The sequence below is a fragment of the Plectropomus leopardus genome, chromosome 17 (assembly GCF_008729295.1).
Source record: "Plectropomus leopardus isolate mb chromosome 17, YSFRI_Pleo_2.0, whole genome shotgun sequence".
In the NCBI taxonomy this organism is placed as follows: domain Eukaryota; kingdom Metazoa; phylum Chordata; class Actinopteri; order Perciformes; family Serranidae; genus Plectropomus; species Plectropomus leopardus.
Genome location: NC_056479.1, coordinates 12,318,300 through 12,336,341, shown reverse-complemented (window position 1 = coordinate 12,336,341; position 18,042 = coordinate 12,318,300). Strand labels below are relative to the sequence as shown.

At 39.3% G+C, this 18,042-nt stretch overlaps 1 protein-coding gene across 1 annotated transcript; it reads right to left on the bottom strand.

The window, feature by feature from the left end:
• Positions 1-1,243: 1,243 nt before the first annotated feature.
• On the bottom strand, positions 1,244-17,821 carry fmnl1a (formin-like 1a). The gene is given in 27 exon segments (XM_042504264.1): positions 1,244-1,654; positions 1,763-1,877; positions 2,081-2,176; positions 2,262-2,363; positions 3,133-3,296; positions 3,388-3,517; positions 4,308-4,388; positions 4,476-4,544; positions 4,631-4,865; positions 4,972-5,174; positions 5,312-5,436; positions 5,549-5,693; positions 5,695-6,228; positions 7,385-7,486; positions 7,573-7,722; positions 8,951-9,061; positions 9,146-9,220; positions 9,580-9,673; positions 9,756-9,832; positions 10,124-10,232; positions 11,032-11,175; positions 11,277-11,360; positions 12,635-12,708; positions 12,803-12,868; positions 12,870-12,890; positions 13,272-13,355; positions 17,212-17,821. Coding segments are annotated over 27 exon segments (3,441 nt in total). The 5' UTR covers positions 17,398-17,821; the 3' UTR covers positions 1,244-1,589.
• Between the last annotated feature and the right edge of the window lie 221 nt (positions 17,822-18,042).

The following is an 18,042-nucleotide window of genomic DNA, read 5'->3' as shown; positions in this document are numbered from 1 at the left end:
TTTGCTGTGATTGTGTGTCCAATAAAGTGCAGCTCTCTTGTACAGTGGTGACGCCTGATCTTGCTCTATAATGACTTGTTATTGTTGTCCTGTTGTCAGAAAATGACAACAATGGGCTTCATGCAGGAAGCGATATACAAACAAATGTTATCTTATTTTTGTTTTCGGATCCACAATTTGTTCATATTTTGTTAGTATGTATTGGTTTCTGGGATTAACCAATGTTTTCTTATTTTTGTTCTTTTAGGTAAGATAACATTGTATGAGTGGCTGAAAGCAATCTTACCAATACTGAAGAGAAATTTTTTTTGTTGTTTTTTTAGGCCACACACAAGGCAACATATGTTTTAAGTCTAAAAAAAAGGAAAATCATGAATAAAATTTGGATTGTTATGTTTTAGGGTATTTTTTATGATTGGATTATTAAATTCATGGGCTAATATAAAATACTTTCGGTCCATTGATCCCAATTAAGAGTTCAGTGTTCAGCTTCAAAATCAATTACTGCTCTTTAAATGAATTTAAAGCTGTTTTAACAGTAGATCTTCAACATGAACATGCATCTCGTGCATGCACATCTTCATTAACTGGTATGTCTGTAAATGCAATGCTAGTGGGGGCCTGATTCCCTGATGTGCCTAGCAGTGAAGCATTGTGTTGGGGTCTTCAGAAACTGATGCACCTTGAGAGGCATCACTGTCATGTGGAACATTTCACTGGACACCTGTCAGTGCCACCTGTCCTTTTTTTTTCAATTCTTCTATCTACTTGCGAGACCTCTTCCTGTCCTCTTTCAGTTGTCATCATTGAGCGCTAGGTTTGGGCAATAAGTTTTTTGCTTCTATCTTCATTTGACACCATTTTCTTTTCATTTCAGTTACTGTGCAACCCTCTGCTGACACGACATTTTTAACATCGCATTAGTTTTGTCATTGCTGGGTTTTGGTTCTCTTTTTTTTACCATATTTGCACATGGCACAACACCTGCCCTTTTTTACCTATTTTGATAAACAATATCATGTTCAGAGCACATGTGTAAGAGCAGCATTTGAATGGCTAAGAACATTTGGTGAATTTGCAGTGTGCTTCTCTTATTTTATGTCTTAACAAAAATTAAGAGAAAATACAATAGAAATTTAAGAGAATGTTGCTGCTTTGAGTCCATCGTGTTTAGCAACAGAAAATGAGGATGTTGCATCATGCATCATGTCAAAGCTTTCACACAAATTATGCAGTAAGTCTGTTTTAAAATAACGTCATGATTTGTTTTATTACTCATTAGGTAACAATATTACACGTTTTGGGCACATAAAGCCATGAAGTGCCACAGAAATAATTTTTTAGCTTTAGATTTGTAATCAAATTCATGGACTGTTGCATTAAAAATATCCAAGAGTTCCAACTTCAAATTCTATTTACACAGCAAATCCACACTAAAATGCTGGCAAAAGTACACACTGCCATATGGCTAATTTGAGATACTGTATATACAGAACAATCCAAAACATGTTTCTCGTGTCTTTATACTCGAGTGTGATTCCAGTTACATTTGTAAAAAAAAAAAAAAAAAGTAATTGAACAGAAGTAGCTCAAGTGTCCTGGCGCTGGGCTGGCCGTCGACCATCTGCCCGTCTGAATGGTGTGTTCCGCAAATCTGAGGCAAAGCAAGAGCGGTTTTAATAGGATGTAAACATCAAACATGCAGCACATTTGCTTAAAGTATCACCATGTGACTCCACCAGGAAGCAAAGTGTTACCGCACCTGTGATGATGTCCTCCAGGGCGCCGTCCTTCCCCTCACGTACCTGCGGTTTCACCTGCCTCTTCTTTAGCTCTGCTATCAGGTCCATCTGGGGCATCTTAGGCATCATAGGCCCCTGGAAACCCATAGGAAATCAAGATCAAGTAAATTCATAATTTCCTACCCACTTAAAGTTGACTGTGGTGGGTTTTAGTCATACATTTGTTTTAGATGGCTGTACTTCTGAAAACCTTAAAGTGATGCAAACCAATATAATATATAATACATATTTCAGTTTTCATATTACAATTTCTGAAGACAGGATCTTGAATATTTTACCTTTTGCACCCCAGCTTTGTTCGGCGGTGATGACACTTTTTCCTCAACGCTCTCACTCTCCATTTTCTTTTTCTGCTCAATCTCTTGCTGTGCCGTCTGCACAAGGACAAGGACGAAAGAATGAACATGCAATGCAACAACTGTAATAGATAGTTATCAGAAATCCACCACACATCCTCACCTTATAGGCCTTTATCAAGCGCCCAAACATCGGGAAAAACATGGAAGGCTGTGTGGTTTTGGGGTTCTCTCCGAAATACTCCACCACCGAGCCGTATGCTTCCTGGACAGAGATGGGTAAAGTTAGACAATAACATAAAATATACACGAATATAAACGATCAGCCACAACATCAGCTCAGTTCAGTGTTTCTATTCAGTCATCACACATACTACAATAAGTACAAACAATGCAAACTACATGAACAAAATCAGCAGTCTATGTACTGCTAGAAGCAAAAGCTTATATATGCCTGTTCTACATTTGTTTAAATTTAAACTACCCTTTCAAGAATAAAAAAAGAAATCAGACTTGTAACCCTCAAAGATGATGTTGTAAGGCATTCTTTTGAAACCAAAAATGATTACTGAGTAGTTACAAATTTTTAATTTTATATCAGCATTGTTCTGCGTTTTAACCCTAACAACAGAAACGCATCTCCTTTTAACCTCTTTTTCACTTTTGGTGCAAAGAAATTACAAAAACCTCTCGGATTGTATGTACACTGACAGATGAAGTGAATAACATTGATCATCTCGCTTGGTGCAATGTCCTGCTGGGAAACCTTGGGTCCTGGAATTCAAGAGGATGCCAGTTGATAGCACTACCAAACACCATTGCAAACCTAGTACACCTGAGTGTACCCTAGAGTGTCAAGTGGCATCTACATGAATGGAGGGTACCAAGGTTTCCCAGCAGAATGTTGGATTTAACAAGATGATCAGTGTTATTCATGTCATCTGCCAGTGGTTTTAATGTTGTGGCTGATCGGTATAAATGTCTGTAAATGTGTTGAATAATATGTAAATTGTTGATATGAATTGTGGGCTAACCTGTGCTGTCTTGCTGTCTTTGATCAAAGTTTCCAGCTGCTCACTGTGGCTTTTGATGAATTCCTTCAACACCGGGCTGTCATCCTGCACCAGGAATTCCTTTTTGGTCATTTCCATTCCTCGTTCTAAAGAGCGGATATCCTGAAGAATGCCGTCCAGAGATACTGGCAGGGAAACAGAAATGAGTTAAGTACTGCTATCAATTCAAATCACAAGCTACAAAACTGAACAGCTTGACCATTTGTGTGAATGTACCCAGGGCTGCATTGTCTACAAAGTGTAGCTCGGTGTGGAAGTTGGCCAAGTCGGGGTATTTTTCCTGGATGATACTGGTGATGAAGTGAAGTAGGGTCTGGGAGCGGTCAGTTGACTTGGTCTCCAACAGCTGAAAAGTAAACATATTGACAAAGTTGATTTGGTTATTCCAGTTTTCTTAAATCAAGACTAGTAACTAGTGACAGTTATGGAGTAATGGTAAATCTATCTTAAGTTCATTAACATTAGTTTCCATTTTGCTAATGGTCATTCCAAACCAGATGAGGCTGTAACTTGGGTGGGATACCGTTCACCTTTGAACTGATAATGGTACCAGTTCCAGTGCCTGGAATTGGATACTGGTACCCAACTGTACCATTTTTTACTTTCTCTGTAACAACAAATTAATACAATAATATTGACAGGACAATTGGCCAGGTGCCTTAATAATCAGCAGATTGGTGCTGCTGCAACAGCTTTGGCTTGCAGTAAAGCCAATAGAGCGGAGGTCTTTCTGTAGCTTCCCAGCTCAGGGGCGCTTCTGTCCCCAGTCTGAACTTGAACCCTGCGGCTCTGTGGAGCTTTGTTACCAGCCTCAGAGCTCATTTGCTGGCTTCCAGGCTTTAAGGTGTTTTGCAGCATTTCCAACCACCTATTGTCTAAATCTGTCAATTTCACCCAGATGCACTATCAGCTATCGACATTTGGTCCCATTGGATTTGACATGAATAGGTACTTGTTAGTACTGATGTTATTTGGTTGGTACCTTTCAAAGCACCGAGTTTGCTACTCAGCCCTAGCTGTAATGGTAAAAACATAAGTGTATTGAATTAATAAAAGATTCATTTTACTGCTTATTGATTAAGCTTTTGATTTATGAAAGAAAGAACGTTGTTGTTTTTTAAAGTTATGCTACTTACAAGGTCCAGACTCTGCAGCCGAAAACCGTATGCTGCACCCCTCTTACTGCTGTTCATATAGTTGCCAAAGGCGAGAATAATCTGAAGAAGAACACATGAGATGACTTATGCAAAATCAAACATTTGGAGCAAGTTGTACATCAGCAAATTGTATTCTATTTGACTTACTTCTAAAATCTTCTTCAGTTTGGTTGAAGACTTGATGGACATGGATGCAGCAATGATGGAGTTCAGTTGCTGTGGAGAAGTGAAAACAAAATCAATACAATATCAAGAGCTTAAATCTCTTTCAGTCCAAGAAATGATGCATTTGACAAACTGACCGGCTGCAGGCGTTTGACAGTATCTGGGAAGTTGCCCATGAAAGTGAGAGTGCTTATACGCTGCTTCAGACGAGGAATCTTCCCAAAGCGGAAAATAAATTGGTCCTCGTTGGTAAGCTCCTCCAGAGGCCTGCCATCCTTCTCATAATTTACCAGCAACTTCAACTCATAATCTGTTGGTATGAAGGGCTCGAGTAATTCCAGAAGGTCTATGGACAAAGACTGCTGGTCATACCTGTACAAAAGAGTAGTGAAGGTCACACCAGTTAGTGTATGTGAGAGAGAGAGGAGGATAGCTCAGAAATGTCAACAATGCAACAGATAGTCCATTAAGCACGTACGTCTCTATAGCAGTGCAGATAGCAGATGGGTTCATTCCCCCCTTGCGTAAAGTAATGGCCAGATTCTTGGCCCTGTTGGGGTCAATCAAGGATGTCTTGCTGGGGGCTTTCTGGACCTCCTTCTTCTTGATATTGGACAGCCCTGTTGGATTACCCTGTGCCCTTGTCTTAAACTGTTCCTCAAAAATATCCATGTTCAACTCCTGATATAAACAGAATTAGAGGTTGAGACAGGACAATGAGAAGGTAAGGATAGAAAAGTATGTTTTCACACTGCAGTTTTCTGACAGGATAAACTGTGAAGCTCAAGTGCAAAACAGTAGAGGATGTATCTTCTTACCTCTAAGACCTGCTCATCATCCAGGTCGTTGAAGACGGTGCCTGTCACCTGGTTTGATTTTAAGGCCTGCCAGTTTAACAGCGGCATCCTGAACTTGGTCTGGATGGTCTTCTTGGTCTTTACACCTGAGGAAACAAAATGAAGATAAATGATTTTTTTTTTAAATGTAGATCTTTACTGTTTTCTTTGAAGTTGTGACAGCTTGTGCTTTTCACATTCTTCTGTCAACCTTATTACCAGAGTTTGGTGCTCCAGGAGGAGGCAGAGGTCCACCACAAGGTGGGGGAGGTGGAGGTCCAGCACCAGGTGGCGGAGGTGGAGGTGGGGGTCCAGCACCAGGTGGGGGAGGTGGAGGTGGGGGTCCAGCACCAGTGGGGGAGGTGAGGTGGAGGTGGGGGTCCAGCACCAGGCAGATGAGGAGGAGGAGGGGGGCCAGGTGGGGGTGGAGGAGGTGGTGGACCTGCTCCTGGAGCAGAAGGGGGTGGAGGAGGAGGTGACGGCACAGCCCCACAGCCTCCAAGAGGAGGTGGAGGTGGAGGAGGAGGGACAACCATCGCTGGACCACCTGGAGGAGATGGGGGAGGAGGCGGGGAAGGAACAGAGCCAGGAATGCTGGACAGTGGGGCGGCAGAATCAATGACAGAGCTCGGAGCACCAGGCTGGGAGGCTGGGGCTTGGACGTATTCGACCACTGTGACGGGTACAACCTGGATGTCCAGGCCTCCAGAGGCACTACGTCCCAGTTGGATCAGCCCTTTGTCCTGCAGCTCCTGGATCTTCTGCTCCAACTCTGAAGATGTCTGAGGGGTGGAGCCGCTCAGACGCTCCCTGTCTTTCTCCCTCTCCCTGTCCAGCTCACGCTCCCGTTCTCTCTGTTGCAATGTGCTGACCTGGGAACAGGACTCTCGCAGGCTTTGCTGTTAACAACAAATGCAGATATAAAGCCACAATTTATCTCCACAAAGAACATTTGAAACACAGTCTTCAGGCTTTAAAGCAGATATATTTTTAAACAAGACTACAAGTCTACAGTTAAAGTAGTGGCTTTGTGAGGCTGTACAGAGGTGCTTTGAGAGTTAATGTCGGCTTGCTCACAAAGACAATGCTAGCATGCAAGTGTTTAGTGAGTAATGCTTAGCATGTTAGCATGCTAACATTTGCTAATCAGCACAAATGCAAAGTTAATATCATTAGTTTTGCAGTAATTTGGTAAAAAAGCCTAAGTAATGGATTAAATAAAATTTTGATCTTGTAGTGATGCTAGATGAAAAGTTAGAGAATCACCAATACAAAAAAGACTGTTATTCACTCTAAACCAGTGGTTCCCAACTGGTGGGTCGCGGTCCAAAAAGGGGTAGCAGGTCCATTCTGAATGGACTGCAAGTGACTTGTGAACGTATCAACTTTATAAACCCACTTAAGTACAGTGAATTTCCAGCACAGAGCTTTTATATTATTATTTTTTATTTTATATGTGCTGTTTCCTGCTGTTGAGTGAGTGAATAACAGACAGCTACTTTTTAACAGACACCGAACTAGTTCGATGACATGGCCAAATGCAATTATGGCGCTAAATATATTTAACTGTGTGAACCTTGAACTAATGACTGAGGAGAAATCTGGACCCTGTGGCTGGACCAGCTGGGAACCACTGCGCTAAACCAAAAATGTCAACCTGATGCTGGCACTGGAGGAAAAGTGAGGGGATCACCATTGTTATTAGTATTCATCCTCATAGAACCATGATTGTCTCCACTAAATTTCATGCCAGTTTGTCAAGTAATTGTTGAGATTTTCTAGTCTGGACGAACAGAACCACTGAGAGACTAACATTCTCCAGAGCTGATGGCTAAATTGCAAGGTCATTTACAGATTTATTTGACAAGTGCAAACACTCTTATATTTCTTATTTTTATTGAAGATAATTAGATTTTACTTTCATATTAAGATTATTAAAATAAAGCAGACTGCCACTCTTTTGACCTCATTATAACCATTCGCTATGAGAATGGCACAACTTGCTCGGCTAATTGATCCTGTTAAACATTATACACGCCATGGTGCAGCACTTACTTTGAGCAGCTCGGTCTCCTTGGTGGCCTGCATGAGCTGAGTTTCAAGTTCCAGTATTTTCTCTGCCGTCTGATTCTCAATCTCCTGAAGCCGGGTGCTCAGCTGCAACACATACAACACTGTTAACACTTCAATGTCAAAGCCTCTTATTGTTCACAGAGACTCCTGTTTCTTCATTTGTGTCTGACCTGTACATTATGGTGCTGCAGTTCATCCACATGCTCCAATACCCCTCCTCTGCTCTCAGCATCCTCCAGGAGGGCTCCGACATCCAACACATTGTCCAGGTAGGCCTGAATCTGTACCAGCAGCTTTTCACTCTCTGTTTGTTTCAGATTCTAACACACAAGGACATATATTAATCATGTATAAATATGGTATAGAATAATATGATCCATGTTTAATTGTAAAAAATACATGTAGCGGGGACTGATTCAGGTTAACTTTTAAATAAAGATTTACAAAAGAAAGATTTCAGAAATGTATGTGACATATTTGAATATATATATTTAAGTGTCAGCAAAAGTCTGATAAACAAACATTTTCATTTACTTATTAGTATTAGTATTGATCAATCTGGTCATTTTAAATGCATGAAATAGAGTCTGGTTATAACAAGCTGAAGAGATTTTCATGTTTTGTTTCACAACATAAAATACATCAATATATACCCCACACGCAAACTTTTAAGACTTTACACATCTTAAAAGATGATTGCTAGCAAGCAGCAAAATGAGACTAAAAAGCATCATCACACCGAACACAGCTTTACAGTCTTATTGTGGTGGTGACGTGAAGTCCTGTGACTGTGATGTAGGTTGTTCATAGCCTAGCTTTTTACTTTTGGCATTTGCATTTATGCTTAAAAAATAATAAAAGTGGTTTTAATTTTTGAAGATTATCTTGATAAACAAAACATGTAAGTATCATAAACATTTGCTTGCCACAGAGCTTATCTTCTACAATAACCCCAAATCCAAAGGAAAAATACCATTGGCTTTTTGATGAGAGAACCAGGGCGATGCCGAACGTCCGAGTCGGCATACTTAAAAAAAAAAAAAGCCTCATCCCTGCAGCACTTTACAAGCATTAGAACTGACCACTAGGACAACAAAAGTTACATTAAACTCAGCAAATGACAATCATAAAAAAGTGGCATTTACTAAAGGGCTCCTTTTTTATTTATGCACTTTTTTCATTAATTTTCCCCCCTTTTTGTGAGGTGATATTGTTAGGTTGTCATAATGTTTTGAGTGTTATGCGTTTGTTTTTCTTTTTCGCCTGTATTAAATAGAATAACACTACTAAATCCTACAAACTGGACTTTTAAGTAGATATAGCAAACTTGTTAGGAAACAGTTGCTTATTTATACATGAAGTCATGGAGCAACACAAGCAGTTATTTGGAGTTATGTTTGCGTCCATCTGATAAATGTCAGTTCATTCTCTTTCAGCTCTGTTTTTGGTCTACCAACTCCTGAGGAGAATATCTGGCTGTTGGCTGCTAAATGCTTCACACGTCGTTTACACCGACCCATGACCACTGAGATCATCATGAATACTCACCCCGAGATACTTGTCTAATCCGAGGTGAGTGAACTCGAACTGTAGATGAACTCGGAAGTTCATGTTCTCCACTGAGTGGACCACAATGTTTATGAACTGCATGCAAGCCACCTGAGGAAAGACACAATGTCAGTGAATTCTCAGAACATAGACAATATAAAAGTCGCTTTGGACTTAAAACATTTGTAGACCTACCATGAAGTCGATGTTGCTGTCATCACTGATGAAGTACTCCATCAACTTTTCAAAGCGATTCTTTTCTTTGCTCACCTGTGAAAAAAACAAAAACTTATCTGAATGTGCATTTTAATTGTTGCCCACAGGGGGGCATAAGGGAAGGCAACAATGCAAAATGTTTTGACAAGTTACATTTAGTAGTTGATCTCAGCCACACAAATAGGGTGTATTCCTTGAACTTGAACTGTGCTTGCATTTAGAATTACGCACACATGCATGACTGCTCTATATGTGCTAAAATTATAACCACAGTGCATGTGAGGGGGGACTGTGCCATTCATAAGATGACTAATAATTGATGAGGGGAAGTCTGGAACACTGATCAAGCAACAGTCAAAGTCAAATGAGGTCATTGCAGTCGAGTAGATTACTACTAATAAAACTGATTTTACCTCCTTGAAGTTGTCGAAAGCTGACAGAATGATGTCATGTCCTCCTCTGACGAGACACACTGCAGCTAACAACTCCAGCACAAGGGCTTTGGTCCTGTCGCAGCACATTAGGGGTTAGATATTGTTACAGGCATATCGATAAAACACACTTTTTTGTCTCACTCAAATGCACTCACCTGGGATTCCTGCTGTTGAGGCTGAGGGTGATCTCGTTCACACAACGCGGGTGAGTCATCACCAGGTTAAAACCAGACTGAAAGCAGGAGGAAGCATTAATATCTGCTCCCCAAGAGATGCAGGAAAAGTGTTTGTGTTTGGTTAAAGAGAAACTACGCTGTAAAAAATAAGCATTTTAGTTTGATTTAAAATTGTATTTTACTTCCAACAAGAGCAGTGAAAGAGCAGTGGGAAAAAGTGGATTTATGTCAGCCCGCAGGCAAAAAAAAACCAAAAAACTTGCTATAAGAGCATGTTTTTATGACTGACTTTGAAACAAGTGGCTGTTTTGAACTGCAAAAGAAGCATGAGTATGCTAATGCTCCACCTGGTAGTTCATGATGGCTCGCAGACACATTATGCATACATGTACATCATCTCTCTGGTTGGATGCCTGGGACTTCTTATGCATCTTGTTCCCCAGAGTGGAGCTTATTCTGTAGATGGAGAAAAAGTGTGCAGACACATGAATGAATTCTGCAAGAGAAATGAAGAGAAGCTGCTATATTTGCACATGGGTTCAAGATGAGACCCAGAATAGTCAGCTAATTATAACAAGACTTCCTGCAATGTTTTGGCCATCCCCTGTCTGTCTGACGGCTGAAATTGTGGCATCAGGTGGAGAGGAAAATAAAGATTTAAATACTCAACAAATGAGCAAATGATTTAAATAACTGATGATGTGAGAAATGGAGGTATTTGTCATGGTTGGAATGTCTGGAATGTGTTTTGAGAGGAACTGCTGTCTAGCAATAAGATGGACGTGAAATTGGATAAGAAGGGCAGCAAAAACAGGGTGCTACAATAAAAAATAAAGGCATATTGATTAATTTAAAAGACATTAAACCTGCAGCTCTCTTCGTTTTCTTTTTTACAAACATTAAAACCTTCTGTGGATGATAAATTCATCAGGGCTGTCACTATTTATGAAAGCATTTATATTAAAAATGGAGATTTTATAGATGTAAACCTAAATATGCAAAAGAGGTGACTTGCAAAAAAAAACATCAAAAACAAAGACATGGCATCTGGTCATCTCTGTGTCAATACGATATGCCACCATCACACCACTTCTGCCTTTCATGATGCTATTTTTAGCTTGTATGTGTAACTATATAAGCCCAAAGTACCTCCATATAAGAATTCAAGATGTGGAGTGGACTTTATCATCATATATAATAGAACGTCTCTGTTTCTTACAGCTGCTATGCCACAATAATTATTTATGCTTCTTACCTTACAGTCAGTGCCCGAGCAGCTCTGGTCACCCCATGTGAGTGAGAGCCGCTGGAGCTCTTGGTCAAGTCTTCCATCGACCTCTCTGCTGGTTTTCCTCTTTCTGACAAGGTACCCCCATTTTCAACACTCTCCACATCAAACCTACAAAGTATATATAAATTAAACATCATGACATTGATAAAATAGCTTAATTAAGGGCATTATCAATTTTGGAGAGTCTTTCACACCCTGCTGATACTCACGAGACGTCACTTTGTGCATGGGACAGGTATTCCACCAGTACATCCAAACCTTTATTCTGCTCATTGAGAAACTCTTGAGCCCATCTACAAAAAGAGCCAAAGCAAAATAAAGAATGAGGGGTGAAACACTGAAAGACAGAAATATTTTTAAATGAAATATTACAGATTCTGCACTCAGATGAGACTTAAAGGTCTAATATTTTGTATCGACTTGTTTAAAGGCATAGATTCCTGGATATTGACTGTGTGCATTTCTCTGTGGATTGAGCATTTTGATACTTTCACATTATCCATATAGCATTTAAAAAATGAGGAAATCTGACTTTTCGCAATATGGAGCCTTTAAAACAAGAGTATGTCACTTAGAAGAAATAACACAATCTTGCTCTTACAAAGGAAATGCTGAATTTATTGCAATGAAGCACACTGTTGCTCAATTTATCACAGGTGTTTTTTTTTTTTTTTAATTTTATTTTAGTCTTACTTGGTCTGGTGTGACCAGCAGCTTATGATGACCAGTGCTAGCAAACTTTAAATAGTCAATGTTATAACTGTCCTTACTGTGCAAGTCTGCTGACACTATGTGCAACTGTTTCACTACATTTTAAGCATAACAATATTCCTGTAATGCTGGCTTTTGGAAACAGGGCCTGACATTTAGCAATAACAAAATAGTTGAATGCTCATTGAACTCAAACTGACCATTAATCAATAATGGCAACAATAGTTGGAAAATTCGTTTCCTCAGCATTTATCTTACAGGTACTCTGCAGCATTTTTGACCACTAAAAATGCTTTGGAACAATTCTTTTTACCGGTTAACCTTGTTTCATTTGTAACATCCACATGCATGCAGAGGCACCTGCACACAATTGAACTTTATTTGTTGATTTGTTTTAAACAAAACCCTGTTGGGAATTATTAAATCATGCTTCTTGCGGCTGCTTTTTTATTAAATCAAATATTTATTTCTCACACTGCCCTGTCCCTTATTAGTCTTGTTAATATGTTCTATTCTCCAGCTACTAATGATGTTTTAAATTCTATTCAAGTGTCATTTTATAATGTGTTTCTTTTGCACTTTGTCTCAGTGCGTTTGATGTTTTATGTAAAGCACTTTGAATTGCCTTGTTGTCAAAATGTGCTTTATGAATAAACTTGCCCAGCCTTACAAAGGGCTTTTACAGACAGGACAAACTAAAAACAAGTCAAAAATGTTAAACAGTAACATAAAAACACATTGACATCACATGAAAAATATGAGCAAAAATATTTATATGGATAAAAGTAAAATAACATTTCACATCAGCTAATCAAATAAACATTAAGCAGGGCCTGACCCAACTTATCAAGCTCACCCGATGTGATTGGTGCGAAGAGAAATCTCCAAATCTTTCAGGACCTGGGTGGCATCTTGAATCCTTTTCTTCAGCTAAGGAAACAGAAGAGGTTAGAACCAAGACATCATTCACAGATAGAAAATCAAACGTGGCAAATATGAAGGGAGGGTGATGTTTCTCACTGACCCTGCGTGCCACCCCTCCCTGATCCTGGTAGAAGCTCTTGATCTTAGCCAGGTAGATGGACGGGGGGGCTCTTCACCTGGAAACGCTCCTGGTGAGGAAAAATTCATAAGCTGAGTTTGACTGAGTTCATTTTATTAACAACTCCTGAAAGATAACTGGACTGGAGACACATTTACCAGCACACACAGTATCTGAAGCTGTTATTGCCTTTGCTAGTTAACACAACAGACACAAACCGCTCTCTGTTTCCATGCCGACGCCATCAGTTGCCACCACAGAAACTGTGCTGCAAGGTTTTCATTCTGCTCTCTGCTCTCTACCACAGATCCACGTTGGGTATTTTATGTACTTCATGTCACCTCTGTCCCAGTGAGGATACAGGTGTCAGAATCTGCTCAGTGTGATGACGTGTATTTTGGAGGTTAACTGTGAAACAAGCTCATCATTAGTGGGGAAAAAAAGGTCTTACTTGATCACAGACTAACTCCCACTTCTTCTCATTGTCGTACTGGCTCAACAGCTTCAGTTTGTCTGGAGGCAAGTTCATGTAGCTCTGAAAAAGGAGAATGAAAGAAAGGCTTTTTAAATCTAAAGAATCTAAAGAGATCAAACACATCTTATATGCAAGTATATGACTCTGGGTGAAGAAATCCTAATTTCATATTTGTCACGTTTTCTGTCCTGCAAATCTTCTTAACATTTCCAGTGTCATTCAGCACATGATTTTAACAGGGTTACCGGGTCCTTAAAAAGTCTTAAAAACTGAATTCATTAATCTAAAAATAATGCCTTAATTGGTATTCAGATGTCTTTAGTCAATCTTTCAAAAGTTTTAAAGAATGCTACATTTTTTCATTTTTTCAGAAATTATTTACTGGATGCCTTTCTCATAACTACAAAACATGGAGAAGTAAAAGTTCAATTAAGTGGCTAAGCTATTTAGACTGACCAAGATTATGTCCTTCATTGGTGAAATTTGTAGAAGGCAATTCCTATGAAGTTTGTTATATTTTATGCACAAGGTTTTTATAAACTTGGCACGATGCAAATTAAGGTTGTTGAATCCTGCATGCAGAGTGAAAAACAACAAAGTAACCAAGAAAACCTGCCAAAAACTCCAGGTATTTTTTTTCTTGTTCTCTTGTCTCCACTATGGAACATATGGGCAGAAATGTCCTTACCCTGATTACTGATGTCAGTTCATGTTTTTTTCTTCAATTTTGGTTATTGTAAAGGTGGTCTTTAATTAAATTCTGATTGGCATTAAAAACTCTGAACAAGTCTTACATCTAACTTGCCTTAAACTGTAGGAACCCTGTATTGAATGTTGTAATTACCTCCTCTTTCCTGCTTTTGCAACAATATTCAAATCAACCAAACCACAAATGCACTTCTGGGTAAAACAGAAGGGTGTTAACTACCTGCCGGAAACACGAATGACTCAGTGTTTACGTGTATGTATTGATGGTTGTCAGTGGGCACTTTAGAGCAGAAATATTTGTGATCATAACTAAGACATTTTTGAGCGTTTGAAGGTCTGATAATGATAACGTCAAATTTACTGCTATAGTGCAACCTTTAAAATTAGAAAAACCCACCACACTAATGACCATTATTTGTTTGTTTCTTTACTTTTTTATTTATATGATCAAAGTGCAAATGTAGACGTGGCAATTATTTCTAACAAGATTGAACTTTTATCTTATCTCATACCTTTCTCAACATCATATTTCTGTATTCCTCTTAACTGTATGTAGAGTTTTACATAGATTAGGACCCCCCCCACCTCCACAACTCCTGCAGGTTGACTCAATCATGAAGAGTTGACATATTGCCCAAAAACTTTCACTTTTAGGTATCGCCCTCAACATCAAGTTTTAGATGCCCGACAAAAAGGTTAATTCCGCATTCAAATGGCATTCAAAAGAGCTGACTGATTTAAGTCACCTAAATAAAGTCTTATGAATGATTCAGAACCTGATTGGGGAGTTTGGAGGAAAAAAAAAAGACATAAATGTTATTAAAAGGCAAAATACTTTGAAATTAATTTGAGCAAGAATGATCCTTGATCACTGCTGTGCAAATACAAGCCTTAAATTCCAGAGTTCAACAGCTTTTTTTGTTCAATGAGTAAATGTTTACATCCTTATTTATGTTCAACTCTAAGTTAACTTGAACAGTTTTCCTTCACATTCACAAGACTTTTACACCAGCCCTATCACAGGTTACACACCAGAGTCAAGGCCTCCAAACAGTGACGTTTTACTCGTTTTTTTCAGTTGATGCTGGGTGTTGAAGTTTCTTTTTCACAACTCAAAAAAATAAAACAAAGAGAAGCAAAAACGGAAATGGACGGTTGCTTTGCTGCTGGGGAGCTGGCGCTTCATCCTTGGTGGGGTAAGGGAGGGGTCTCATTGTGGGTTTTGGTGTTGTCACACTTACAAAAAAAAGTTTAAAAAAAACCTCACGAGCATTTGTGCACATGTGCACATGCATGAACTTACATGAGTATAAATTTCCAAACTTTAGAAACAATGTCATGCACTTCTTGTTTTCTTTCTTTAGTCAGTTATGATAATCTTAAGTCCTGAATTCTCAAAATAAGAAGACGGGTACGGCGTCTTCCTGAAGTTTACATTCAAAGTTTTTTGCTAAAAGAGGAAGTGAGGTCATACTTTCATGAAGTGCCTGTGAGGGCACAGGCCACTGTTTCTGAGAAAAATATGAAATAATTAACCCTAAAGCCAAACTTCATGTCTTTTCATACAATGACATTTCTGTTCTTAAAATTACTTTCACATGAAATATCACAATGAATTTTAACATAAGGAAAGGGTTTATGTTTTCATATGGTCAGTTCTGATTATTCTGCGATCATCGGGCTTTGAAGAATTCCTTAACTTTTTCAGTAATTTTGAGATAAGTTATTTGGATAGATATTGGCATTTTTGATTTGCGAATTTTTTGTTGTTTAAATGTCAGCTGCAACAAATGCATTAATTGTTAATGGCAAAAAAAGTTTTGCTTTCTTCCATTCTTCATTACAAAAAAAGTTTCTCAAACAGGTTACAAATGTCTACCTCCCAAAGTAAAGTGGATATTTTAATATTGCTTTCATTCTCCATACTTGGAAGAGGAAACAACTTCCCAACTGTTCTTGTAAGCAATTTTTTGTGAATTGTGCTTCACTGTTTTATATTAAGCACAGGTACACTGATTTACAGTTACAGTAGAGATGGTTTTCTCTTTATTGGATCTTATTTAATGCTCCAGTCTCTCTTTGCTCATTATTTATACATCTGCAGAGTATCTGAACAGTTATGGATTTTGCACCATCCCATTAACCCATGATGTTACACTCACATGGAGCATCATAAAAATTTAAAGGTGGGATAGATTTTTTCATCACCATTGAGCAGAGAGCAAAGTTATAACCACAGGCTATATTAAGCCCGCTTAGATGTAAACCTTTAGATAAAGTGTTGAGGCCGTCAGGCTTATAGAACTTCTTGTTGCTGTTAATAGAGTAAGTGCAGACTGCAGCGTGTCAGTTTGACTTCACAGTATATATACTTATTTGTCTTCAGTTCACTTTTAAAGCTCATTAACACAAGAAATTAAACTTTAACAAATTCTATTTTGTTGTTTATTTCACTTGCAAAAATAGTCAACGACTTAAGTGCCTCAGCATTTCTGACACTAAACAAAAGGTTTTAATGTGTTATTATTAGTGATGTCTCAAACGCTTGAAGTATTCATCATGGGGCTTTTATGTGTTTCAACTTTTAAGACTGTTGAAAGAGTGGTGGAACAGATGCTTTCCGGTCTTATGGTCTCGCTCATGTAAATATGTTGCTCAACTTCCCCTTGAGGCCAGCCGCTTGAGCATGCACTAATCACACTGTTTCTGACATTTTCAAATTTAACACTGAAGTAAAGAAGTACTTCAGTGAATCCGGGCTCTTCTTGACACAATCGTTTTCATCCTTGCTTTTAACGGAGAGGATGTTTATGACCTTTGAACAGAATATGATTGGGCAAAATCTTTGCTAGATCACATTTGAAGCAGATATTTTGTAACATTTGGCTCTCTGAACCCAGCAGACAAATGGTCCTCTAGATCTAGATACGATAACAGTATGTGAAGCAACAAATTCATCATATCCAGTCTGTACTAAGCTGAAATAGTCTATGGCAGCATAAATCAGTCACAGAGCTTGTGTTGAAAACAGGGCTCAGAACACTTGCTACTAATAAAAACGTGCTATTTTTCTGTGCCTCTTAGTCATAAACCTGCATAATTCTCCTTGCCTTTACATTTAGCATCTACTACAAAGCCATAGCTGATTACATCTGTTTTCATGTGCACTAAAGGTGTGTGCCTTCTTTTCTCCTGTACAGCCACTCACCAGCACCACATTGAAGCGCTCCTCCAGCTCCTCCTCTGGGGGCATGGGCAGCTTGGGGGGAGCCGGCTGCTTCTTCTGCAAGGTTGGAGTGGGGTCACTCATTCCTGAAGCTCCTCCGACTGAGTTCCTGGCCTCTCGTCCCTCAGCCGGTTCCTGCTCCAAGCCCCCTGCAGCCGCATTCCCCATCACTAATCTCCACAAGTAATCCAGGAGGAAAGCTTTACACAAACCCTTTCTCCTGAAAAATCGGTGTATTCCAAAACAGAGTGAGAAAACGTGCTCACTCCAAATGAAAACAAGAAGCAGGCCTAAATCAAACCAAGTCTTTGGGCCTTTGATGAGTGCAACATCAAGCCTCCGGGTCTACTGAATCCGCCTTTGTCCTGAGGACAGGGTGAGTAATGAAAAAAGGTAGTTCGGCCTCATGCCTGTCCTCTCATCAACCTGCCTCTCTCTCTGTATACAAGTACCTCTGAGAATAAGGTAACAAACCTTGTTGTGGCCTGCTGGGCTGTTAGGAAAGACCCACCCAAGTGCCGCTTGCTATTCTCTACACTTGTTGACCGAAAACTCCTCTTGTAAGTGAGTACACAGGGCTGTGTGTGAGAGGAAGGAGAAGGGAGTGTGACACACTATGTAACGCAGACAGAAACCACAAAAGCACAAAAGCAGAAGAGTGACTTCCTGTGCATGACAGCAACAGAAGCTGAGGTGGAAGACAGAGTGGAAGATGAACATGGTAACTGTTGGGCATAATGTGTAAGCGGTGGGTACATGATGAGTAAAATAAGGTAGCATAGAGGTGGAAGATAGCACAGTGAGTTCAAGTGT